The sequence below is a fragment of the Oratosquilla oratoria genome, chromosome 30, assembly GCF_046742065.1.
Source record: "Oratosquilla oratoria isolate Oo_2021 chromosome 30, ASM4674206v1, whole genome shotgun sequence".
Classification (NCBI taxonomy): domain Eukaryota; kingdom Metazoa; phylum Arthropoda; class Malacostraca; order Stomatopoda; family Squillidae; genus Oratosquilla; species Oratosquilla oratoria.
The window spans coordinates 24,409,023-24,426,136 of record NC_134806.1 but is presented as its reverse complement, the minus strand read 5'-3'; the positions used below and the strand labels follow the sequence as shown (position 1 = coordinate 24,426,136).

Below are 17,114 nucleotides of genomic sequence, written 5' to 3'. Positions count from 1 at the left end.
TCCCTGAAATCTTCTTTACATCCCTGATTCCACCAGCCTTAATTTCATTCATTGTTTAGACCTTCCGCACTAGGTGGTGCTTCATTCATTTCCGTGGCACTCTTTGGCTAGCAAAGGGGCTACAGCCTACCTATGTACCTTCCGTGGTGTTAAATAAGTATATTACAGGTAGCAAGAGAAGGCACCTGTATATGGTATTACTGTTGAGTTTGAGACACCACGTCTCAAAGATAGAGCCTCCATCTTTCCTAGCCTCTGCTTGAGGAGGAGTACTTTCCAACTGCTTGGCAAAAAATAAGTTCATCCCCTAAATTGGAATTCTGGGTATGATGACATAATCTTTGACTTCAAAAATCCATTTATGATCAACCAATAATATAGGTCATCTATCTGGTCACATTTGGAGTCCCCCAACTTCACCAGTGATGTTGACTGATATGAATGGTGTTGTGGCGGGCTACAAAGCTAGCATGAAATATCACAGATATAGAAAATGATTTTTTTTTTAAACAATTGAACCTATTCCCATTCCCGGCAAAAAAAGAAGAAGAAGAAAAATAGACTCATGGAAAATTTATCTATGTATACATACATATATATATATATATATATATATATATATATATATATATATACACATATTCTTAAAAGGATGAAGTGGCTTCATGTTTAATTTTCAACAAGGCACTACAGTATAAACGTTACAACTAAAGCACGTTTTTGTTTAAGGCAAAATGCTCTATTTTCCTTAAGCTGATTGCACACTGATCAAGCAAAAACGCCTTCAAACAAAACATTTTGCTTAACGTAAAACATTTTGTTGTATCAGTGTAGAAAGGAATGAATGAAAAAACATCGTCATTCAAAATGTTTTGTTTGCTTGCCAAACATTTTGCTGTGTCATTTGCACACTGATCAAGCAAAAACGTCTTCAAACAAAACGTTTTGCGTTCACGCAAAACATTTTGTCATCATTCATGGCCTATATAGTTCAAGACACAAGCTTTCAATCATAACTTATTGTTGGTAGAACAGTGGCAGAATGAACACCGAAGACGATGAAATTTGTGCTGTTCTTGTGTGGCAGTGGATGCAAAACACTTATTTGGAAGAAAGTGACAAACGCATGTGGGTCCACCCCATTAACCGGAAGAGAGATGAACAAAATTCTCTTAGAAACTTTGTACAGGAACTCAAAGAAGACGAAACAAAATTCAGAAATTTTACTAGATTAAGTATTGGTACTTTTAATCATATTCTAAATATGATAGAACATAACATCAGGAAAAGTGATACAAATATACGAAGGAGCATAACACCTGAAGAAAGACTGCTCGTTACTCTAAGGTATGTAGACGCTACATAAATTCGTAATTACTATTTACTACTGCATGTAGCTATTAAACAACATTATAATATAATTACAAATTGTTCCATGTGGTGTTGTCTTGGCAGTTCTGTTGAGAAAAGTGTGGGGTAGATAGCACGGGTTGCTGCACAGATTCTATTCCTGTGTTAATCAGATGCTGTGGACTAGGTGAATTAATCAGCTGCTGTGGACTAGGGGAATTTACATATTGAGGAGACGGTGCTAGGGTTGTTGTACATTGGGGATCCCGTGAGAGCCAGACGGCCTCTTCCTCCTGTTCATCCAAAAACCGATTCAAAGTCGTAAGAGCTTTTTCTTTAAACTGCCTCTGCCTTCTTGGCGTCAATTTGTCCATATCTGGTACAAGACTTTCCAGGAATTTTGAATTGTGACTCTGAGTCATTTCCGTTTTGGCTACACTTGTTCTACTCTTTAGAAATTCTATCATTGGCCCCGCCACATCTGTGATCATCGATGTTTTCCCTTTCGTTTTTTTCTTAGGGGGTGGTTGTGCAAAATTGTCAGGGCAAGGGCTACTTTGTTCTGCAGGGATTGCAATTCCATCTGCTTCTTCTGAAAAATCTGAGACGTCAGCATTTTGCTCTGCTTCATTTTCATCCACTACATTGCTATTGCTTCCAAGGTTGCGGTGTTTTCCCATATAGTCTCGTAGAAATGCCAGACTTTCTGCTAAGTACCACTTCTTTTTCTTACTGGCACCTGAGCCACTCGGTTGTTTTTCATCTCTTAAGAATCTTGAATATGATGTTCTTATACTGTTCCATTTTGCTTTGCATTTTTCACCTGAAAGAATGGAACAATATAAATAATTGGCAATATGCATTGTACCATATGGTAAAATTTGAATTAATCGACCAATGAAATTTGTTTCAAAATGTTTACCAGTATCACTCAGAGCAATGAAGTACATATTGTTCGGCAACATATATTGATTGACAATGGCAGCATGTATTTTATTGCTCTGAGGTACACATGTCAGCATTTTGAAACAGATTTCGCTAGTCGGTAATTCGGAATTTACGCTACATTATTGAACGTTAAAAGAATTTATAAGTTAAAATGTAATCAATAAATTATTTACAACATGTGTGCTGTCAGACCTAATTTAACAATATTTGGTTTCCCCACTAATGTATATAAATAATTCCGTTGTTATCATTTACATGAGTTAATTTATTTCAGGTTTCTGGCGATGGGAGAGCGTTTTCAATCTCTTCATTATTACTTTCGCATTGGAACTAGTACGATCAGCAAACTAGTTGAGGAAACATGCTCTGTAATCTGGAAAAAAATTATCTCCTATTTATATGAAGAAGCCGACAACTGAGAAATGGAAAGATGTGGCAGAGAAATTTCATTCAATATGGAACTTTCCGAATTGTTTGGGAGCGATAGATAGCAAACATGTCCGAATACAATGCCCTCCCAACTCTGGTTCATCGTTCTATAATTACAAGGGATTTAATTCAATAGTACTACAAGCGGTTGTGGATGCAGAAGCTAAATTTCTATTCGTCGATATCGGAGATTATGGACGAAATAGCGACAGTGGCGTCTTCCGTAATTCAAATTTTGGAAAACTATTTTTTAGCCAATCATTGAATATTCCACCGGCTAGGCATATTTGCACAGAAACTGAAATTCAATTTCCGTTTGTCTTTGTTGCTGATGAAGCGTACCCTATTTCTAAAAACCTGATGCGCCCATTTCCTAGGAAACAACTGAATAATCAGAAAAGGATCTACAATTATCGCCTGTCAAGAGCCAGAAGAATAGTTGAATGTGCATTCGGTATGTTGACCAAAAAATTCCGTGTTCTCGAGAATGTTATGTTAGTAAGCCCAGAAAAAGCTACAACTATTACGTTGGCTTGTTGTATTTTGCACAACATTGTCCGAGAGAAAGAAGGAACATTACAAGATATTCACGAGGAATTGCTACAACACGAAGATGAGAACGAGGCAACGCAACATGTTGACCATGGAAAATCAAATACTGGACTGAATGTTAGAAATAACTTTGTAACTTATTTCAATTCAAGGGAAGGAGCTGTTCAATGGCAGGCTAGGCTTGCTCACATAAATTAAATACATAATGTGGAAAATTAAATATATAACAAAAATAATTTGTTTTCATTAGTCCTTATCTATAGAAAATCGATAGCTACTGTGTATGTATTTTATCTAAATTGTACTTACTGGTCGAGCCAACTTCCGTTGCAATTTCGTCCCAAAACATATTGATAATTTCTTTGTTGTGATGATCCTTCAGTGTATAGTTATAAATTGAAGGCCTAGCTTCAACCAAAACTATAAGTTTTTCAGCGTCTACTTCCATCTTGTCGGTACATCCACTCGATGCAAACTGAATGTTTCTTCATCAAGCAAAAAGCAGTGTTTGCGCTCCCAACATGTTGAAACTTGTTTGAAGCTGTTTGACCGCGTTGCCACCTGATTCACATTGACTAAACAAAATGTTGTCATACAAAACATTTTGCTTCTTGATCATACAGTTTTGCTTGATGTCCTGGCACACTGAATCATACAAAAGATTTCTGGCAAAATTATTTTGTTTGAATGTGTTGAAAACTGTTTGATGCTGTTTTTGTTTTTTGTTTGAGCAGTGTGTAATAGACTCTAGACATAGGTACTTATATCATGAAAAAACCCATTTCAAACAACTTTAAGCAAAATGTTTTGTTTGAAGGCGTTTTTGCTTGATCAGTGTGCAATCAGCCTTAGAGTTCTTTTACATTTATGATATCAATGTGAAAAATACATTTACAAACTGAAACATATACAAAGTAAGTAGTATATATACAAAGAAACTGGTACATATGCAAAGTAACTGGTATATAAGCAGAGTAACTATTACATGTGCAAAGTAACTGGTGCATACACAAAATAACCGGTACATATACAAAATAATTGGTAAATATACAAAATAACTGGTAGATATACAAATTAACTGGTAAATACAAAAATTTACTGTTGCGTATACAAAGTAACTGGTACATTTAAGTCATATGACACAAGAAAAAATACACAAACAACTAAAAGCTGTGCCTAGATTGAAATTAGATGGCTGTCCTCTAGTTCATTGTACACAGTGTACATTGTGAAAAGTAATCTATTGTTTCATTGTTTACCTTCTCATTCATGAGTACATGGTGTACAATGTAATTATGAGAGAATATATATATATTTTTGTAATTATGGTTAATTCTTTTTTCCATCATTTTAGAAATATTTGTAATTACTTTACTATCGCAGATTTTTTTTTTTTTTTTTTTTACGTTACGACCTTGTATCTTTTTTTAATTTCATTATGTTATTCAGATATCTAAGAACAGCAAATCACCACGGCATTTTATTTTCTTTTACTGGGCTTGTTTGAGCCGAGATGAAGAAAACAATATAATATGTTGCAGACTTTAGTGTTGACACATTTTATATCTTTTCAGAGACTGAGCATGAATATGGGGGGTTGGGCACTGTAAGCATATTACAATGACTCATGAATACAGCCAAGGCTTCTTCAGGGAATATCATCACAAAACGATCATGCATAAGGTAAGAAATACATGTACCAATAAGGAAACACGTTTACCAGAGTCTGGTAACTGATTCAGTCATAGAACTCTTGCCTTGAATAGAAGATAAACATAGCTATTTCTAATTCTGATTTCATTAAGTTGATTCTATTTTGCGATGGTAGAAATCTCGGAAACGTGGCCTCACTGCTGTAACAATATCAGAACTTGAACACTCTCTCATCAAATGCTAACCAAGTGAGACGTAATGACCTTAAACTGCCAGGACGCAGGTTGAAACGAAAAGTAAAGAGAAAGTTTCACCAACCGCGCAGGCAATGAATTGAATACTCTTACAAAGAGGCGATGGAATGTAGAAAAAAAAAAAGTGTATACCAATTGATTATTTTGTTCGCATGTTTTAGTTGTCTGCGTCACCCCACCCCCACACTCACCCCTACACCCAACCACACCCACATCCGCCACTCCTCCTGACACCCAGCCCCCATCAGCTTGACCCTAAGCTGGAGGACGTGCTCCTTGCTTGGCGAGGACCTCCCCGTCTGGAGAGGCTCTCGTCCCTCCCTCGGCTAACGACCTCAGGCTGGCGGATCTTTCAAAGCGTAATGAGACCTTCTGGAGGCTTTTGACCTGAACCTGTGCTTCAATTAGCTCGGCTTATCGCTAATTCTTAGCTGAAATCATTTACTTACTCAGGTAGCACCGAAAAAAAATATTAGCAACAATTTTAAGCGCTGGAGAAGATTCGATGAAGAATATAAGTAAGCGTCTTATCTCTCAACCTTTCCATATAAGCTAATTATGTTCTTGAATAATCTTTCCGTGTCAAGTAGCACTTTTTCTATTATTCTGGCTGCCGCCATACTATTTGCTTAATCTCTGTGGCATCTCTTCACTAATAAGGCTTGTGTCCCATCAGCAAGAGGGACATGGGAAATTTTCAAAACCCGCCTTTCCCCTAACATCTATCGGGAGGTGCAACTTTGAGGGGCTGACATTCGGTTTTCGGAGTGGATACGAAATATCTATCAACTTCAACAAGGCTTCTCACACCTCATATTACAAAGGATTACAAAGGCGGAGCATGCCGACAGGAGACCTTTTGGTCCATAATTAGGTCGGATGCGAAAAAAATATAATAATGGTTAATAAATAAATAAATGAATATAAACTATACTAATATAAATAATAATAAATATAATAAATAAATAAATGTATAGGTATAATTAAATGGTAAACAAATAGGTAAATAGTACATAATAACAAACTGACATATTAATAAATGAAAACAAAGCAAATAATAATAAACAAATACCGGTAGACAAATAACAACAAACAAATAATATAAAATAAATAGCAGTCATTACAGCATCTTGCTTAGGTGTTTATCCAAACGAATCTTAAAACTTCGAACTGAACTACATTGCACTGCCTCTGCAGGAACTTTATTCCATTCATTAACTACACGGTTAGCGAAGTTGTTTCTACCCATTTCCAAATTAAATCTATTTCCTGACAGTTTGAGACCATTATATATTGTCTGATTCTCATTCAGTGTGAAAATTTTGTCACTATTGATGTCAATTCCCTTTAGAATCTTAAAGACCTGTATCAAGTCATCTCTGAGTTTACGCTTTTTAGGGAAAACAGATTCATATTTTAGTCGATTTTCATATGATTTATTTTTCATATTTAGAATCAGTTTTGTGGATCGCCGTTGTACTTTTTCCAATCTGTCAATGTCTTTAATGAGATTTGATGACCATACGGAAACAATATATTCCAAATGTGGACGAATTAACGATTTATATAGCTTGTTAATGAGAGATGGACTTTTGAAGGCAAAAGATCGCGCAATCAGTCCTAGAATCTTATTTGCTTTCTCAGAGGCTGAAATACACTGCTTAAATGATTTGAGATCGTAACTGATAATTACGCCGAGATCCTTTTCACTATCCACTTTTGTTAACGATTTTCCAAATAACTTGTAATCGTACTTACTATTATTTTTACCTAAGTGCATTTACTTGTGTTAAATTTCATTAGCCACTTTTCAGGCCACTGCTGTGATTTATATAAATCTTGATTATCTAATTGCTTTAAGTGATCATTTGCTATATAAAGTGTTGATAACCGCTGATCACAAAGGATTACAAAGGATTACAAAGGCGGAGCATGCCGACAGGAGACCTTTTGATCCATATCTACGAGTAGGTCGGATGCGAAAAAAAAGAAGAAACAATTACTTCCCTCCATCTATCATTCTCAGCCAGTGACACAGGAAGAATCCTACACTGATGCAACAGAAACAGGAGTCGAAAGTTTCTTCCCATAGAGATCTGTAGGAAACCCCGAGGACCGTTACCAACCGCTATGGGGCTGCGGGTTTAACAACAATTATTACCAATATACCCCAGTTCAATGGATCCCTACCGTAATGGGTGTGATTTTTCGCTACACACGAACTGCTTCATAGGTCTCTTTTCCTTCTCAATCGAGGGAGTGTAAGAATTATTAGTCTGGTGTAAATTGGTTGTAATGTGCATTTGTAGACACCCAAACTTTGAAAATATATTTTCTACCGTTTTTGCATTATAATATAGTAGTATTAATCACTATTATTTCTAGAGAACTGTATGTGTGTGTGATTCACTATGGGCTTGGATCACGTGCTGGACTCGTGATCGACAGCTATTTCCCTCCCTGAAGAGAGCTCAGAATTCATATGACCGATCTATGGGTAATGCTGTGACCTTACGCGCACACACACACCCAACTCCCCGCCCACGAGAATTGGAGTAACGATTCGCAGAGCAGCGATACTGAAATTAATTCAGCCCTGGGCGGGACTCGAACCCGGACCTCATTAGTGGCAGCCGAGAACTTTACCAACCGCGCCACGAGTCGTGTGTGTGTGTGTGTGTGTGTGTGTGTGTGTGTGTGTGTGTGTGTGTGTGTGTGTGTGTGTGTGTGTGTCTGTATCTGTGTGTGTGTGTGTGTCTGTTTGTGTTTGTGTGTGTATGCGTGTGTGTGTGTGTGTGTGTGTGTGTGTGTGTGTGTGTGTGTGTGTGTGTGTGTGTGTGTGTGTGTGTGTGTGTGTGCGTGCGTGCGTGCGTGTGTGTGTGTGTGTGTGTGTGTGTGTGTGTGTGTGTGTGTGTGTGTGTGTGTGTGTGTGTGTGTGTGTGTGTGTGTGTGTGTGTGTGTGTGTGTGTGTGTGTGTGATTCACCATGGTGTTGGTCTTGTATCACGTGTTGGATTTCGTGATCGACAGCTACTTCCCTCCCGGTAGAGAGCTCAGAGTTCATATATGACCGATCTATGAGTAATAATGTGACCTGACACGCACACGCACACCCAACTCCCCGCCCACGAGAGTCGGAGTAATGACTCGGAGCGTAGCGATACCCATATTATTTCAGGCCTGGGCGGGATTCTAACCCGGACCGCCGTAATAGCGGCCGGGAAGTCTACCACTGCGCCGTCGAGTTGTGTGTGTGTGTGTGTGTGTGTGTGTGTGTGTGTGTGTGTGTGTGTGTGTGTGTGTGTGTGTGTGTGTGTGTGTGTGTGTGTGTGTGTGTGTGTGTGTTTGTGTATATTGTACATGTATTCACATGATTGAGGTATGTATGACAAGTTACCTGCATGGGGTTTCATATCTGCCCCACCATTGAAGAAATATTGCTTTAGACTCTTTATTTTATTTACTTTTTGTGGACTATCTAAAGTGTGTTTAAAGAAATTATATAATTTGAGATGTAAATTTCACAGAAACTATATATGCAAAGCAAATGAAACTAACCAAGCTCAATGTTGAACAACATAAAATTTATTCCTCCAAATTTGAATGAGAAAATCAAAGGTCCCTTCACATAACCCCAGAGAAAAATCGCAAGGTGTTAGGTGAGGTGAATGTGGCGGCCATTTCAACAGCACATTTCTTTCATTACCAGCACGTCTGATCCAACTCCCTCGTAGATTGTCATTGAGGTAAGCCAACACAGTGACCTTCCAGTAAGGTGGAGCCCCGTCCTGTTGGGCTCATCTATTAGCCAGTTCTGAAGCATTTGCAGATAAATATCGCTGGTCACATTTCCCTCAAAGAAAAAAATGGGCCATGAACATGCTTCTCGGAGATGGCGCAGAACACATTCATTTTTGGTGAGTCCCTCTCGTACTCAACTGTGGCATGGGGGTTTTCTTCTCCCCAAATGCGAACATGGTGCTTATTGACTTTTCCATTAGTATGAAATGTCGCCTCATCACTGAAAACAAGACATTCTATGAACTCGTCTTCAAGTTTCTCTTGCATATCAGCACAGAATTGTTTGCGCTTTCGTTTGTCATCTGCCGTTATGGCCCGAGCGAAATGCAGCTTGTAGGGTTTCATCACCAAGCGTTTCCTCAGGACGCGCAAAACTGTCGTTGAAGGAATCTGGGTTAGACTTGCTCTTCTTATGGACTTCTTGGAGCTTCGCAAAAGTTTTTGGCGAACCTGATCGACCGTCTCCTCTGATGTTACTGGTCGTCCAGATATGTCCTGCACATACAGCCTTCCTCTGAATTTTTTGTGCCATGTCCAAATCTGCATTGCCGTTGGTGACTGTTTAGAGAACTTTTTTACAAACGCACGATGTATAGTTTTGTTTGACTGTGTTCGAGCATACTCCAACACACAAAACGCCTTTTATCTTCTAGTAAATGGCATTTCTATATCTGTAAAAATAAACACATCAAACATTAAACATAAAATTTTGACCTATTTCTACACTTACTGTTAAAATGTGAAGTCATTTGAACGGGAAATGGCAAATTCATAAGAATGCGAAATGATACAATTTCTTTTTAAACGCCCTGTATATCCAGGTTGTTCCTTGAATCAATACGGAAAAACATTTTCTTTTCTATCCCTCAAACGATTTCTTTGTTTCAAGTTCCTTTTCTTTGTTTCCTCTTTTTCCCATTCCTTTTTCAAAATACATAATTTACGTCACGACTCTCTTCTCGTGTGCGTACGTGTATGTGCTTGGTTACATTTGCGGGATTATATGTTTATGTGGGTTTTGTATGAACGCATGTACAACTGCATGTGTTTGTTTGCGTTTACGTTATTATATTTACTTGATTGTAGTGTAAACTAATGATTTACGAATGGTATTGAAGATGGATGAAGTAGACGACAATTAATGGGAGAAGCCTAATATTTCTACGTTTCGATCCGCAGGGTCTTGATCACAAAGTTGACAAGTCAAGTACAACAGGAGATTTATATACATAATCTGGTCACCTCACGGGACGCCTGAGAGATCTTGTTACCTGACTGAATATTTGTGTGTTTATTTTCTTTTATTATCAATGCACTTGTGACTTTTGTTAATCTTACAAAACCTTCTCTATGGTTATTGTTATCATTAGTATTAATATAGGCTGCCTCAATTTTGTTTTTGTTTTTTATTCTTTTTGTGGATCCTTTGTTGAGTATAATTGTGTTATCCTTACCTTGAAGATGGTCATATTTGTCCACATGTATCACTATGTAGTTAGACAATCTGTGGGCTTTTACATAAATTCTATGTTCATTTACTCCCTTGTTAAGCCCACGACCTGATTCTCCAAATATGACGAGGGACAGCTTTTGCATGGGATTTTGTAAACAACAAGCCGCGGGCTTCGCCCTCCCCGGCTTCGCCGGGGGCTTGGCTGCGCAAACAGCGGCCTTCGGCCGCAGCGCTCCGCGCTCTAATCCCACGATAGGGATCCCGTGCTGGGGATCCAGTGTTGGGGTTCCGCCCTGAGGCCCAAGGGACATTTTTTCCTGGTCAGTTCAAGGGAACATGGCGACCGGACGTAATTGTAGTGTGTGTGTGTGTGTGTGTGTGTGTGTGTGTGTGTGTGTGTGTGTGTGTGTGTGTGTGTGTGTGTGTGTGTGTGTGTGTGTGTGTGTGTGTGGTGCCTCTGTCGCCGTCATCTTCGTAGACCCACAGGTTAAAGGGGAAAAATATGTGTACTTTTTTTGTTTAGTTTTTTCATTCTCCTCCCTCCTGATGGCCTCCAGGCCCCGGACTAACCACGCCAGCATTCGTTGGTTGTTTTCGCCCAGCTCTCGATTCTCTTCCAGCATTCGTAGGTTGTTTTCGCCCAGCTCTCGATTCTCTTCTAGCATCCGTTGGTTGTTTTTTGCCCACCTCACGGTTCTCCTCCAACAACTGACGAAGATGTTGAAGCTCCTCACCATGCTTTTCCTCGACCTCCTCAATCTCTTCTAATCGCTCCTTAACATCCTGTAGATACTTTGGAGTCCTGTATATCCGGTGAAGTCCTGAAGCTCCGGTGGAGTCCTGCAGCTCCGGTGGAGCCATGTAAATCCGGTGAAGTCCTGTAGCTCCGGTTGAATCCTGTAGATCCTTTGGAGTCCTGTAGATCCGGTGAAGTCCTGTAGCTCCGGTGGAGTCCTGTATATCTGATCTCCATGTTGTCAATACTTACAGACCCCCCTCTCCCAGACATGTAACATTTTTAAAATGTGTCACCTTTGAAATGCTTTAATTTTCATTATTAGTAGATACTGTTTCCATTAAAGGGATTATTGTATCCATGTGTGACCAAATGACCTATTTTGCTACATGATGCTCTGGTTATCTTATTGCCTCCTTCTAAAGGGAATGTGTCAAGGTATATTTGCATTGGAATTTAGTACTGTGATGTATCGGGTCTCTTTAGTGCAGTTATTATTTTTCTTTTATATTTATTCCTTTAGATTTCTTTTTTTAAGAAACAATCATACTCAACAAAAGATCCACAAAAAGAATAAGAAAAACAATTGAAGCAACCTACATTAACACTAATGATAACGTTAGCCATAAAGAAGGTTTTGTAAGATTAGCAAAAGCCACAAGCGCATTAATAATAAAAGAAAATAAACACACAAATATTCAGTCAATCAGGTAACAAGGTCTCCCAGGCGCCCCATGATGTGACCGGACGATGTATATGAAGCCCTTGTTGTACTTGCGGATCGAAACGTAGAAGTATTAGAATTCTCCTATTAATCCTCGTCTACTTCTTCCACCTTTAATACCTATTTATAGTATACGGGGTTGGACCTAAACAATGCTTATGCAGTCCCGTTTGTATGAGTATATTTCAGTTTATGAAAATTTACTTCAAACTTGTGTGTGTGTGTGTGTGTTCACCTTGGTCTTTGGATCACGTGCTGGACTCGTGATCGATAGATATTTCCCTCCTGTAAGAGAGCTCAGAGCTCGTATGACCGATCTATGGGTAATGCTGTGACCTTACACGCACACACACACCCAACTCCCCGCCCACGAGAGTTGGAGTAACGACTAGAAGCGCAGCGATACTGAAATTATTTCAGCCCTGGGCAGGATTCGAACCCGGACCGCCGTTGTGACAGTCGGGGACTCTACCAACCGCGCCACCGAGTCGTGTGTGTGTGTGTTTGTGTGTGTGTGTGTATGTGTGTGTGTGTGTGTGTGTGTGTGTGTGTGTGTGTGTGTGTGTGCGCGCGTGTGTGTGTGTGTGTGCGTGCATGTGTGTGCGTGTGTGTTCGATTGTGTTTATGATAATGTGTGTGTGTGTGTGTGTGCGTGCGCGCATGTGTCCTTGTGTGTATATGTGTATTTACCTAGTTGTATCTAACGGGAAGGGGAGCCTCGTGGTGTTCCGTCTTTATATCGCAGTGTCTAGTTTGCTTTTAAATTCGTGTATGGTTTTTGTAGAATTTGTTCTAGAGTTCCACCATTCTGTGTGGAAAACTGTTTATGTTTGTATTGTGTGACTGTATGTGTGTGTATATGTATGTATGTGTGTGTATGTATGTATTTGTGTATACGTGTGTTCGTGTATTTTTACGATTGAGCATGTTTGTATGACAATGTGTTAATTTGTGTGTCTGTGCGTGCACATGCACGTGTGGTTTAATATACGTATGATATCGTATTTTTATGTTGATATGATTATTTATGAATTAATTTTGTATTTCATCTTTTTAAAACATGAGGTGCTCATATTTTGAATACAGAAAACTGTTTTATCATTATGCCATTATACATATTTTAAAATTTTCATTCATTAGTATTTTTATCTATTTTTATATTCTTGTCCCACGAAGTTAAATTGGACAGTGTGTCATCAAATATTCATTTCCGGCTCTTCCATTATCAGTGGCAGTAGCTCTGTGTGGTTGAATGCGACGACTGCCATGACTCAGTCAAGCCAGTTTCTCGCCTCTATAAGCACAACTTTGCATTTTTTCTTTCGTAATGTTATTCGTTATCACGAGAACCATGTTTAAAACAAGTATCTTATCTCAAAGTAGTTTCTCAGTGACTTTTTTGCGAAAATATTTGTTGTCTACTAATATTCATTTTAAAATAAAGCATAAAGCGTCACCTTTTGGTGATGACGCCACGATGTCTACCAACCTAAGCCATCTCAACTGACAATGTCGTTTTGTAGCGAAATAGACGATTCCATCAGTGGTATCAGTGGCATTAAGATTTTTTATCGTCTTTTGAGAGTAGTCTCGACTCCTTAGATAGCTCTGACAACAGGCAAGATGTGTGGATAGATGGTATAGTATCTCCCTGAAGGAGTTTTCATATTAGTGCATCATTGGTGTTTATCTGTGTTTATGTTGGTTCTGCAATGCTGTCTTTGGGCACTCAAAAAAGTAAGGGTTATATACGTGACTGTCACGTCCTTAGCGTGAACATAATCCTGTGCCACGCCCGTGTATGAATAAAGTCTTCTGTTTGTAGTTTTAAGGGACGCCTTGCGTAAAAATGACGGGTAATGTATGTTTTAAATTGTATTATATTCCATAATGTATAAATATGCATTGCTTGGAATATCAAACATTGTAAAATAATCGTCAGTTGGAGCGCGCTTTATTACGTATTATTAGATGACGCCAAGGTCAGAAACGTATCATGATTTGGCTGGAAAGCTCACTCTGCTTTCTCATTGGCTGAATATCTTTGAGCTACAGCTTTATGTAGTTTTGGTCCCTTGGGCCACAACTACTGCCCGTCTCTAAGCGAAGTGCTCAGCCTTCGCGTTTTCCCGAATTGTTTCGGACATTCCCAGACTGCTGCTGGACTATGAGCAACTCGACACACTCTCTCTGTATTATTTTCTCTTTTACGAAACATCAACTAATATCTTAAGTGTTCCCGACTACCAGAAACTTCGCCTACCAGAAGAACTAATATATTCTTCACTTACCAGAAGTCATCGTACATAATCTTCACCTCAAACTACCTATTTGTCCCCCGAGACTGTTGGTGTGACCTGAGTAGCCGGTATCAAAATAATCTACATCATAATCAAGACTTCGCTTCGCCCACCTGTTCTTACGTGCTGTAAACAAAAGCACTCTCAACAATTACTTGGTAATTAACATATCAATTTATTTCATGTCATATGTATTGATATATTTTATTATTACATGACCAACTATGTTGTATGTGTTATTTTTGTTCGTGTAATAATATTTGACTATAACGAAGAGGTTAACTATCTTGCCTGAACACGGCCTTATTTTATTTATTTATTTATTTATTTATTCGTGTCGCGACTAACCTGGCCCATAGTTGGGTCGTGACAGTGACGCATTCAATATTTTTGCAGTTTGCTCCTAGACAATTCTGTATCACGTTCACACTACGCCTGCTAGATGTTACAAGCTTTGTAAACAATATGTTACTACCAGGTAAAACTGATTATTCATTACACGACAAGTTAGATGCATTATTTTAGATTATTACTTAAACACTCTATAAACATACCAATCCTTTTCAGCAAATTATTTTTTTTATTCATTTCTATACTGCACGCCCTATCTTCTTCCTTGTTTTGCTTTGTTTTCCCTTTTGTTATATTCATTCTATGTAATTTCTTTGTTATTCACTTATCATTTTGCCTGGTTTTATTTTTCTAAGCTTATCTCTCTGATATATTAAAAAATACAAAAACAATAGCTCTTACAATTTGTTTTGTGTAATGCTTTAAAAAGGCCATTAAATATTATCACAAGAGAATCTAGCCTCATCATTTTGCTCCCCTTGTATGTTCTATACAGTTATTCTTCCTAAATTTGATGTTAAATAGCCTGCGACACTCAACACAATCACTATTTACCAAACACAATGACGATACATGAAGAATGAACAGAATCTCAGACGTCACTGCAAAGCAGATGTCTCCACGGGTAAGCTTTACGAGAATGGCTGACGCAGACAAATTTTTCGAGACAGACGGTGGATTTCAGAAAAAAAAAAAAAACGAAAAAAAAACGAAAAAAAAAAAAACGAAATCATAAAGCTTTCCTCCACCCATGTGGGTTTAACGTTGCGTCTTGTAGTGCTGTAGTAGGGAGTTCGATCTCATACCCGTGGTTATCACTGTTTATTCCGTCTACTGTTCCCTTCTATAGTTTTGTATTTCGTCTTTCTAATTTCTTCCCATCTCTGTCTTTACATAGGATAGTTATTCTCAATATTATTTTGTAGGAAGTCTGTTAATGTTACTCTGTCTAAGAGAGAGTACATAAACTGTATATATTTTTCCTTGATTTTCTTCACTAATTCTTCTACAACGTGATTGTCTTAGTTACACCAGAGGACTCCCATCTGGAATCCTCAATTTGATCACTAGGTCAGTTCACATTGACGTCATGATTTCTTTAGTCCAATTATCTTACTTTTACATCTAAGTACCTCCCCTAAGGGCGTGACTTTATTCCCATGAACCAATTGAACTTTTTCCTCCACCCTTTCTCCAATCAGAAAGACTGTTACAAATCCATTAAAAAATATTGTATAGTCAAGCAATCTCGAAATAAATGCACCATTGACTTAGTTTACATATGAAATCGGGTCCCCCGCGACTGTTTGTAAACTTTTAGGCGAGGAGCGAGTTTGTGCAATTCCTTCGCCTACCAAACATCCAACTCATAAAGTGAAATTCTCTCCACTTACCTTTCTATCTACCCCACTTGTCTACTTTTATCTACGAGCCTTATCTGCGAATCTCTTACATCGATATTATTTCAGATTTGTGAAGGCGAAGACTGGTTTGATCTCCAGCAGCTGGCTGCAGACTCCACTTGCATAGACTGTCTGAGTACGCCAGACAAAAGAGGCAGTTTCTGGCCTTAAACAAGCACTTTCTAGCGTAAGGTCCTCTTTGGGGGAAAGGAGAGTGTCTGGAGGAGGAGGGAAGACTCGGGGCTGGGATAGCGGTAGGCGGAGTGGAAGACTTTAGTATGAATTCTTATTCTTGACAAGAGGTCCTTAGGTTATTTTGGTTAAGACTGTGGCACATGCTTTAAATTTTAGACATTCGGTTCTAGCTGACGCCAGGCGATTTATTTCAGTTGAGGGAGAGTTTTCTGAATAGACTAACGCCCACCTGAGAGGTATGGTTTTGAGACTTTGCAAAAAGGGAATTTAATGGATTTAGTAGATAATTGAAATCATGTTATTCGCTGAACTCAGTGAGATGCACTCACAAACACTGTCGCGGTCACCTCTAGTGCCTTAAGTCTGTATCATCCTAGACAACTGTATTCAGTTTAACTAAAGTCACCGCAGTGAAAGCGCTAAACTACCCTGTGACATTCCTTACGAATTTGGCCTTTGTTCTAGCTGTCAATACTGTATATGATTCAATTCAATTGCCCTCCTTACCAATCTTCATCCTATTTTGATTAATTAACCCTACAGGATGTTTCCTATCTTTGTACCTATGTTTTCAGAGTTTTTTTTTCTTTTTCTTTTTTTCTTTTACAAATAGTCGGAAACGAATACATTGATCGAATTGATTGTCACTCGCTTTTTATTTCAATTTTTTTTTTTTGTCTTGATGAAAGGTACATTTTGATAAGGAAATTATTTGATATAGAATATCATCATGTTCAAGCAATAATAGCATTAATTAATTATTTTTCAAAATGATAAAGTTGATACGGCAATAAAGAACGCGTTTATTTTTTGTCGTTGGAACATAGAGGCAGGGAGAGCGATATAGCACGTCGACGATTCTTGTCCTTAATAAGGTACGTCCTAGCCAAGTTAGGTTAGGTTAGGGTAGGCTGGGTTGGGTTGGGATGGGTTTAGTTTGGTTGGGTTTGGATTGGTTAGGTTAGG

At 38.5% G+C, this 17,114-nt stretch overlaps 1 protein-coding gene across 1 annotated transcript; it reads right to left on the bottom strand.

The window, feature by feature from the left end:
• Positions 1–1,421: 1,421 nt before the first annotated feature.
• On the bottom strand, positions 1,422–3,727 carry LOC143041239 (uncharacterized). The gene is made up of 2 exons (XM_076213078.1): positions 3,589–3,727; positions 1,422–2,173 (listed from the first exon to the last, which is right to left on the bottom strand). The coding sequence occupies exons 1-2, from the start codon at positions 3,725–3,727 to the stop codon at positions 1,422–1,424; spliced, it is 891 nt and encodes a 296-aa protein (XP_076069193.1).
• Positions 3,728–17,114: the final 13,387 nt, after the last annotated feature.